Genomic DNA, 10,582 nt, shown 5'->3' on the forward strand with positions numbered 1-10,582 from the left:
TTTTAGGATGTCATTATACGAAGAATGGGATATACACTGTTAAGTCTACGTATTGGTTGGCAAATCAGTTGTACTCTGATCCACACATCTGGCCACCACCAGGCAACCCGGCTCTAAAGAACAAAGTCTGGAAACAAGATACAACACCAAAGATCAAACATTTCCTTTGGAAAATACTGTCAAAGTCACTAGCAAGTAGTGAGAATCTACGACTAAGACACATTAGTACTCATTCTACCTGTCGAAGATGTTGTCAAGCAGAGGAATCCACACAACACATTTTGTTTGAATGTCCATATGCGCAAATGGTCTGGAGAGCTTCAGGTTTACCTCTGAATATAATTCTTATGCAAACAAATTCTCTAGAGGATAAGATGGAGGCTATTCTATCTGGTTCTATTGCACAAAGTGATCATCTTCTACATCAACTGGCAATTCGAATCCTTTGGAGATTATGGACGAGTCGAAACTATCTAGTCTTTCAGCAAAGGAGTTATTCATGGTTTTCAACACTGGTTAAAGCAAGGCAGGATGTTGAGGAATGGATACAAGCACAAGAGTATATTCAAAGTTGAGCTGTGAGATAGTTACTCCAGGTCCTATAAATAGGACTGCAAGAACTACCACGATGTGGCAGCAATCTCCGATTGGATGGATAAAATGCAATGATGATGGCTCTTACAATACGGTTACAAGTCAATCAAAGGCAGGATGGATTTTGAGAAATGAGAGAGGAGCATTCATTGATGCAGGACAAGCTACTGGAATTATGACTACATCTCCTTTAGATAGTGAACTACAAGCTCTCCTCATCGCAATGCAACACAGTTGGTGTAAAGGTTTCTAGAAAGTAATTTTTGAAGGAGATTGCAAAAGCATTTCAGAGATTCTTAATGGCAAAACTCTTAACTTCGGGTGCTACAACTCGATAAAGGAAATCAACTATTGGAAAACCAGATTTGAAGAAGTTGATTTCACTTGGACACCAAGAAAAAACAACCGACCAGCTGATTTATTAGCAAAAAAAACTTTACCAGATAATATTTCTTATGATGTCTATTCCTGTATTCCTACTTTTCTTCTGCATGATCTAAGTTGTAATAACTACTAAGTTTCCGTAATAAAGAAGCCGTTAAAAAAAAAACTTATTAACAGAATCATATAAAAACAAAATGTTATTTTTTTATGTTAGTATTGTTACAATAATTTAAATAACAAGCTTTCAATATTTATTATAATTGATTATAGAAAGAAGTATATCACCCCAGAACTCATTAAAAGAAACTTAATTCCCAATAAATATAGATTTATATATATTTATAAATAAATATAAAAATGACAACAAATTAGGGGATATCATGATGTGTGATTGTTTATATATATCTAAGTATGTAAACTAATTAATCTCAACATTTAGTGTCATTATTCATTAAAAATGGAAATATTGATAACCGAATAGGATTATACATTTTTTATTTGACAACAAAAAGATCAACTCATATGAGCCAATTGGGAGGAAAAGAATCTACAAAAAAAGCATGAGACGGATATGAACGCGCTTGGCGTGCCAGTGAATCCACACTTACATTTTCATTTCTTGAAATTAGAGACAAAGAAAAAGAAGAAAACTCTTCCTTATCTATCTTGATACCGTCGAGGTAGGTTTTGAAGGCCGGCCAGTCCTGAGGAGAAGACACCATCTTCACCAAGTCTGAACAATCTGTATAAAAAACCATATTTCGATAGTCATGTCCAATCATGCACCGCATCGCCTAAACAAAGGCTTCGACTTCAGCATGTAGTGGGGAAAGACTTCGTCGAAAATTGGCGGCTCCCCTCGTCGTCACTGCATCAAAAGAGGACGAACACATCCACCCTGCACTTGCAAAAACATCACCTGCATTCCACGAACCATCGACAAAACACCAATACCCTGAAAAAAGAACAGGATGGTGACTTGCGCGCCCCGACCCTGAAGCTCCAAAGGCACTGGGAATTGGGAATGATTCCTCATCCACATCCTCTGCCTGTGCCTATAACCATGTATATGCCTCCCCTATCGCTACCCTTACGACATCTTCCGGGTTTTCCATTTGATTCTCGAAGACTTTAGCATTCCTCGCCTTGCATATATACCACATAATCCAAGGGAAAACCGCTATCTGAGAACCCAGATTCGAAGAACCCAAAAAATGATCCACATTGGCATACAGAGAATCTGTGGGGAAGGAGACCGATCCGATAGGCACCTGAGCTAGAGCCCAAGCCTGCCGTGCCGGTGGACACCAAAAAATAGCATGATTTATTGTTTCCCGCATCTTACACACCCAGAATCACAAGAAATGCCTCGCCGCCGCAAATTTGTTGTGACCGAAACACACCCTGATAAAACTTGCCACATAAAATGCTGAATTTTGGTGGACAGAACACCCTCCAGACCCCTGCTAGAAGGGGAGTAATATCCGGCCCATACCGAATGACCTGAGTAGTCCGCTGTTTCGTTAAGCGCTCCGTAACATATCCTGATTTCACTGTGTATTTCCCGGTCTTCGTAGAATGCCAACCTAGAGAGTTTTCAGAATGAGAGCTACCCAGCGGTAAAGCCACTATCAATGTAACATCCTCAGGAATATACGTTCTAATTGTATATTCATCTATGTGCTATTAAAAATAAATGAGACAATAACCCTTATCATTTTAAATAAATTTAGTACCCAAAAAAAAATCACAATATATTTAAAATGAGTGACCATTAGATTATGCAAAATTGTTATAGTTACTCGATAAACCATAAATATAAATTTGATTTTTAAAAACACACAAAAGTATATATTGCCATAAATTGTAACATTTTTATAAATATTTTCTTTACCACATTCACATATTTCACGGGTGAAATGTTGATTTTGGAATTTCATTAACTTTTTCATAATGGTTTTTTTGGTAATAATCAGTCATTTATAGAAAATATTAACAAATCTACTAGCTCAAAAATTTTAAATAGCCTAATCAAAAAAATTAAATCAATAAATGAGATTATCTTCAGAAAATTTAGTTTAGAATCTGATTGTTACTAACATATAATAAAATTAAATAATAAAACTACCGAATAATTTAATATATATTGTTATGGTTACATAAGAAACATGCAAAATTGTTACGATTACAAAATAAAACATAAGAAGATATGAATTTGATTTTTAAACCACACAAAAAACATGTTGCAAGAATTAGTAACATTTTATCAATATTTTTTCTACCGTAAAACCTCTTACACATTCAAAGATTTCACGGAAGAAACATATTTTTAAATGAAAAATTGCAGCTTTGAATAAATAAATAAAAAAACTTTAGTTACAGATTATGTTTGACACAAACAGATATTGGTTTTAGGATAATAATTTTACTTATAATAATTTTCTTTAAATCGATTTATCCCACACATAGTGCGGGTTGTTACCTAGTTGTTAAAGTTTAATCCTACTATCATGTGGCATATTACAAAAATGCCATTACATTTTAATTAACTTAATAGCTATCAAAAGAAAAACTTATATTGGTTTATAAAATAATAAAACAATACTTTCGAAATTATTTAATAAAATTATTGAACAGACTCTATTTATTTGTTCAGAAATCTTAGGAAACAATAACAAAGTATTTAAAAAAATTATAAAACTTAATTTTATTGATAAAACTAAGATTAAATATTTATATATCTAAATCGTCTAATAATGACAGATATATTTTAAATTTAAGATACAATATTGCTTATATTTTTAAAATATCTCTATATACTTATTTAAGCAATTTTGTTAGAACTTTAACCAGCTTTGATGTGGCATATTACGAAATATGCTATTGTATTTTAATTAATCTAATAACTAACAAAAGAAAAGTTTATATTTGTTTACAAAATAAGAAAATAATATTTTCGAAATTATTTAACAGTGTGACAACCCGTCCCGCGGAACCCTCTAGCCCACCGCTAGCCTCCCCAAACAGACCCCAATCTGGCCCTGCAGGGCATCGATCCTAACCCCTCACCGTGGACAGGAACTATTCATCCAAATCCACCAGTAGGTTATTGGTGCGCCGAGCGTTCCTCAAACCCTGGTCCCCACCCTTTAACAACCTTCCCACAAGACAAGCTGTCACCAATTGATCGATGTCCTGCAGGGCCAGCTTGGGGTCCGTTGGGGCGGCTAGCGATGGGCTAGTGGAATCCGCAGGACGGGTTGTCACAAACAGATTCTATTTATTGTTTCAGAAATCGTAGAAAACAATAACAAACTATCTAATTGTAATTTTCACATATAAAGCTAATATATACTAACATGTTATAACAATAACTGCAATGGTGTTAATATTAACACCAATCATTATTGTAAAGTTGGTATATTAAGATATATAAACATGAACACATCGATTTGTAATACCAGATCACAGGTCAATACATGTTTTGATGATTTTGTTTTAGACTTTACCGAAATTATAATTAACAAATTTGATATTGCACACAAACCAAAATAGTAGTACTGACTACGGGTCAAAATCAGAGTATGAAGTTAAGTAAATTAAATATATAATTTTATAAAATGTACGGAATAAATAATGTTTCTACTATTATTTTGTAACAAACAATCCAATTTTACGTAAATACTTTCCACGCTATCTAGTTAGTTTGTAAACATATATAGGTTTTCTTAGATTGAAACTCATCTATTTGTTTTAACAATTTTAAATTTCAACGATTTTCTAATGATTAGTTGTAAATAACATTGTTTTGTATGTAATATGAAATATTTGAGAACGTAATTTTCATAAAATTATATCAGATTCTCAGTTTTCTTTTTTTAACAAACTTCTAAATGTGAAAGTTTTTCTAAATTTATATAAACGCAAATGACTGCGTTTGTAATGTAGTGAACAACTGGAAATATAATTTGGACAACATCTAAACACTTTGTGTTTTAAATAGCCGTGGGCGTTCGGTTTTCTCGGTTTAATCGGGTTGGTTTATACGGTTTTCCAAAATTTCGGTTTTTAAAAAATTCTGTCGAATTAAACCAAAATTTTATTCGGTCGGTTCATTCGGTAATCGGTTTATTCGGTTCGGTTATCTGCTTTAAAATCTATTCCAAAATAAATCGATTCGTATTTTATTTCGGTTAATTCGGTTAACCGAATATGAATAACAATCATTCCTCTATGAAAATCATAAGATCCAATGGCTTTCGATAGCAAGCAAACTCCAGCTTCAAACACAAAAACTATGAAATCATAGCTTTAATACGCTTAGGGGATTAGATGGAAAAGTTAGGATACAAGCGACATCAGAACTGAAAAAAGGTGAAACTTTAACTGCAAAGAATTGAAAATTGGAAAAATGAAAGAGAGTTGTTCTCTAGCTTTTGATTTCAGATTTGTGAGAGGCAAAAAGAAATAGAGAAACGGCTAAGAGAGAGGCAAGAGTGTAAGAATAATAAACTAGATTTAGGGTTTTGTATTTTATTAAATAGATATTAAATAGCTCGGCTGTAATAATATTGGGCCTGACCATACAATATATTCATATAACATATTCTTCATTAGATAAGCCCAAAAAAACCTAGATTTATTTAAACGCAACTAACCTATACGTTTTGTTTATTTTTTTTTCTTTATTCCATCATCGTCTTTCTTCAATCATCCGGCGGATCTGCAACTCGATCTCGTTTCAACAGCTTAACTACGGCGGATCTTCGACGATAGGTGATGGTTGGAGGAGAACCAAATAACTGTTCGGTTGTGGCTTGCTGAACCGAACCGAACTGATAACCGAAATCCCCAAAAGTTTATGCCGATCGATTTACTCTTTCTCTTAAGTTCGGCGCCGATAACCAAAAAACTCGGTTTTCTCGGTTCGGTTTACTCGGTTCTCGCCGAACGCCCAGAGCTGGTTTTAAATGAGGCCGATCTAAACACTAACATGACGAAAACGGCACGCATGTAGACTCTTAATACACGAGACAACAGTTATTGTGCTCCGTGCTTCAACCCGCCACGCAGTTCTCTTTATTTAATTAAAAAAAAGCATGGCGTTTTGACGCATCTATCTTCTTCCCCCTTCCTCTCCCAGCTTCTCTCTCAGACCACTGAGGAACATTCCAAAGATCCTTTCTCAGATAAATTTGTTGCAGCAAAATCTAAAACAAAACGAAACCCTAATGAAGATTCATTCGGATCCTTGAAATTTTTGGGGTTTTCTCTTACCTCCACTTCTGAAATTTCGAAAAAAGCTTTGTGATTCTTCTGCAGATTCGTTTAGAATTGAGTGATGTCATCGAATACTTCACGAAGCTGTTCCACTCGATCTAGACCAAACTCCCGAGTTTCTTCACAGGTCCTTGTCGATGCAAAGCTAAACAGAAGTTTCGAAGAATCTGAGCGTTTGTTTGACTACTCAGCTTCAGTTAACTTGAACATGCCGAGTTCTTCATGTGAGATACCTTCTTCAACTGTCTCAACTTACTTACAGAAGATTCAAAGAGGGATGTTGATTCAGCCTTTTGGTTGTTTGATCGTTGTTGATGAGAAAACCCTCAAATTTATTGCCTTTAGTGAAAACACTCAAGAGATGTTGGGTTTAACTCCACATACAGTTCCAAGTATGGAGCAGGTGAAATCATTGTTTCAGTCTCCAGGTTGTTCTGCTTTGCAGAAAGCTGTTGACTTTGGTGAGATTAGTATTCTGAATCCCATCACGCTTCATTGTAAGGCTTCAAGTAAGCCCTTTTATGCGATTTTGCATCGGATTGAAGAGGGTCTTGTTATAGATTTGGAGCCAGTTAGTCCGGATGAGGTGCCTGTTACTACTGCAGGGGCTTTGAGATCGTATAAGCTTGCAGCTAAATCGATTTCAAGGTTGCAGGCATTGCCTAGTGGGAATATGTCGTTGTTATGTGATGCTCTTGTCAAGGAAGTTAGTGAATTAACAGGTTATGATAGGGTGATGGTGTATAAGTTTCATGAAGATGGGCATGGGGAAGTGGTCGCTGAATGCTGCAGGGAAGACATGGAACCTTATCTTGGGTTGCATTACTCTGCCACTGATATACCCCAAGCTTCGAGATTTCTCTTTATGAGAAACAAGGTTAGGATGATTTGTGATTGTTCTGCTGTTCCGGTTAAAGTGGTTCAAGACAAGTGTCTCTCACAGCCAATAAGTCTTTCTGGATCTACTTTGAGAGCTCCTCATGGCTGTCACGCACAATATATGAGTAATATGGGCTCAGTAGCGTCTCTTGCCATGTCCGTAACAATCAATGGTAGCGATAGTGATGAGATGAACATAGATCTACAGACTGGCAGACACTTATGGGGCTTGGTGGTTTGTCATCACGCAAGTCCTAGATTCGTGCCGTTTCCGTTAAGGTATGCTTGTGAATTCTTGACTCAAGTATTTGGCGTGCAGATCAACAAAGAAGCGGAATCAGCTGTTCTGTTGAAAGAGAAGCGTATTTTGCAAACTCAGAGTGTGCTATGTGACATGCTTTTTCGCAATGCACCCATAGGTATAGTCACTCAATCACCAAATATAATGGATCTTGTTAAATGTGATGGAGCAGCCCTTTATTACAAAGAGAAACTCTGGTCTCTGGGGGTTACTCCGACAGAGACACAAATTAGAGATCTAATCGATTGGGTTCTCAAAAGTCATGGAGGAAACACTGGCTTTACCACTGAAAGTCTAATGGAGTCTGGCTATCCGGATGCTTCTGTTCTTGGGGAGTCAATCTGTGGAATGGCTGCCGTATATATTACCGAAAAAGATTTCCTTTTCTGGTTCCGGTCTAGCACTGCAAAACAGATCAAGTGGGGTGGTGCAAGACATGATCCCAATGACAGAGATGGTAAGAGGATGCATCCTAGATCCTCATTCAAGGCTTTTATGGAAATAGTAAGGTGGAAAAGTATGCCATGGGATGACATGGAATTGGATGCAATTAATTCTCTGCAGCTAATAATAAAAGGCTCGTTGCAAGAGGAGCATTCAAAGACTGCTATGGATGTCCCGCCTGTGGATAATAGGGTTCAGAAGGTAGATGAATTGTGTGTTATCGTGAATGAAATGGTGCGCTTGATTGATACAGCCGCTGTTCCTATATTTGCGGTTGATGCCTCTGGTGTTATAAATGGTTGGAATTCAAAAGCGGCGGAGGTAACTGGACTGGCAGTTGAACAAGCAATAGGCAAACCTATATCAGAACTTGTTGAGAACGATAATGCAGAAACCGTTAAGAACATGTTAGCATTGGCACTTGAAGGTAATGCTAACATGTTCCTCTCCAGTATGGAAGCAAAATTCCTTTATCTGGATTCTGGCTTCCTTTTATATTTTGTTTTCATCGTTTTTGACTGTTTTCGCAGATTTTCATCTGTGCCTTGTGTTCATAATACATAATAGGTAGTGAAGAACGTGGTGCTGAAATCAGGATCAGAGCATTTGGTCCTAAAAGGAAAAGCAGTCCAGTTGATTTAGTTGTCAACACTTGCTGTAGCAGAGATACGGCAAATAATGTTCTTGGTGTATGCTTCATTGGACAAGATGTTACAGGCCAGAAAACACTTATTGAAAACTACAGCCGTGTGCAAGGAGATTATGTCAGAATCATGTGGAGCCCTTCAACACTCATTCCGCCAATTTTTATGACCAATGAGAATGGATTATGCTCAGAGTGGAACGATGCAATGCAGAAGCTCTCCGGGATAAAGAGAGAAGAAGTTGTCAATAAAATGCTTCTTGGGGAGGTTTTCACCTCAAATGATTATGGTTGCCGCCTTAAAGACCATGACACGTTAACTAAACTGAGAATAGCTTTGAATGCTGTGGGTTCTGGCCAGGAGAACATAGAGAAGCTTTTCTTTGGCTTCTACCATCGTGATGGTAACTTCATCGAGGCATTGCTTTCAGCAAACAAAAGGACTGATATTGTGGGAAAGGTTACTGGGATTTTGTGCTTTTTGCAAGTACCTAGTCCAGAACTCCAATATGCTCTACAGGTTCAGCAAATATCAGAGGAGGCGATCACCTGCACGCTTAATAAATTGGCATATCTCCGCCATGAAATGAAGGACCCCGAAAAGGCAATATCCTTCCTTCAAGATTTGCTACATTCATCTGGATTAAGTGAAGAGCAAAAACAGCTCTTGAGGGCAAGTGTTTTATGCAGGGAGCAGTTAGCCAAAGTCGTAAGCGACTCAGACATAGAGGGGATCGAACAAGGGTACCAAAAACCTGATTCTTCTGTAGTTCTCATTAGCTTAGTTGCTAACTCTAGAATCTTCTGTTCTAATCCTGTTACTTTTTATTTATGGCTTTTAAATCAGCTATGTGGAACTGGATTGCAGCGAATTCAGCCTGCAAGAATCCCTAGAAGCAGTTGTAAAACAAGTGACGGAGCTCAGCATAGAACGTAAAGTGCAGATCATCTGCGACTATCCTCAAGAAGTTTCATCAATGAGACTGTATGGAGACAACCTAAGGCTTCAGCAAATCCTCTCAGAGACACTGTTAAGCAGCATACGATTCACGCCTGCATGGANCGAGGCATTGCTTTCAGCAAACAAAAGGACTGATATTGTGGGAAAGGTTACTGGGATTTTGTGCTTTTTGCAAGTACCTAGTCCAGAACTCCAATATGCTCTACAGGTTCAGCAAATATCAGAGGAGGCGATCACCTGCACGCTTAATAAATTGGCATATCTCCGCCATGAAATGAAGGACCCCGAAAAGGCAATATCCTTCCTTCAAGATTTGCTACATTCATCTGGATTAAGTGAAGAGCAAAAACAGCTCTTGAGGGCAAGTGTTTTATGCAGGGAGCAGTTAGCCAAAGTCGTAAGCGACTCAGACATAGAGGGGATCGAACAAGGGTACCAAAAACCTGATTCTTCTGTAGTTCTCATTAGCTTAGTTGCTAACTCTAGAATCTTCTGTTCTAATCCTGTTACTTTTTATTTATGGCTTTTAAATCAGCTATGTGGAACTGGATTGCAGCGAATTCAGCCTGCAAGAATCCCTAGAAGCAGTTGTAAAACAAGTGACGGAGCTCAGCATAGAACGTAAAGTGCAGATCATCTGCGACTATCCTCAAGAAGTTTCATCAATGAGACTGTATGGAGACAACCTAAGGCTTCAGCAAATCCTCTCAGAGACACTGTTAAGCAGCATACGATTCACGCCTGCATGGAAGGGATTATGCGTGTCATTCAAGGTAATGGCGCGGATAGAAGCTATAGGGAAAAGAATGAAAAGAGTGGAGATAGAGTTCAGGATAATACACCCGGCACCGGGACTGCCTGAGGATCTGGTAAGAGAGATGTTTCAGCCGTTGAGGAAGGGAACATCAAGGGAAGGTTTAGGACTACACATCACCCAGAAGCTGGTGAAACTCATGGAGAGAGGAACGTTGAGGTACCTGCGAGAGTCTGAAATGTCAGCCTTTGTGATCCTCACACAATTTCCCTTGATTTGAAGCACAACACCACCTGTCTTCAATATTTCCATTATTGTTGAGAATAAAAGTGGTGCTTTTGA

General features: G+C 37.5%; 2 protein-coding genes across 3 annotated transcripts in view; both read left to right on the forward strand.

The window, feature by feature from the left end:
- On the forward strand, positions 629-1,111 carry LOC109126874. Its single transcript, XM_019230762.1, has 2 exons — positions 629-827; positions 885-1,111. Exons 1-2 carry the CDS (start codon positions 629-631, stop codon positions 1,109-1,111), a joined length of 426 nt encoding a protein of 141 aa, XP_019086307.1.
- Positions 6,108-10,582, forward strand: part of LOC104719286 (phytochrome C-like) — a 5,836-nt gene continuing 1,361 nt past the window's right edge. The window contains exons 1-4 of one of the 2 annotated variants that reach the window (XM_010437170.2): positions 6,108-8,309; positions 8,450-8,943; positions 9,593-9,918; positions 10,022-10,401. In XM_010437170.2, the coding sequence (XP_010435472.1) occupies positions 6,320-8,309; positions 8,450-8,943; positions 9,593-9,918; positions 10,022-10,401 (3,190 nt within the window). In that variant the 5' untranslated portion in view covers positions 6,108-6,319. Of the gene's footprint in view, positions 8,310-8,449; positions 9,270-9,592; positions 9,919-10,021; positions 10,577-10,582 lie in introns of those variants that run through there. The other variant, XM_010437171.2, reaches the window with a different exon arrangement.

The sequence above is a fragment of the Camelina sativa genome, chromosome 10 (genome assembly GCF_000633955.1).
Source record: "Camelina sativa cultivar DH55 chromosome 10, Cs, whole genome shotgun sequence".
Lineage (NCBI taxonomy): Eukaryota > Viridiplantae > Streptophyta > Magnoliopsida > Brassicales > Brassicaceae > Camelina > Camelina sativa.

Bases quoted from the DNA above. Each gene is read 5' to 3' on its own strand.
- LOC109126874 (XM_019230762.1), top strand. From the start codon at position 629: ATGTGGCAGCAATCTCCGATTGGATGGATAAAATGCAATGATGATGGC. The intron at 828-884 runs GTTGGTGTAAAG...AAAGCATTTCAG, and splicing joins CCTCATCGCAATGCAACACA to AGATTCTTAATGGCAAAACT.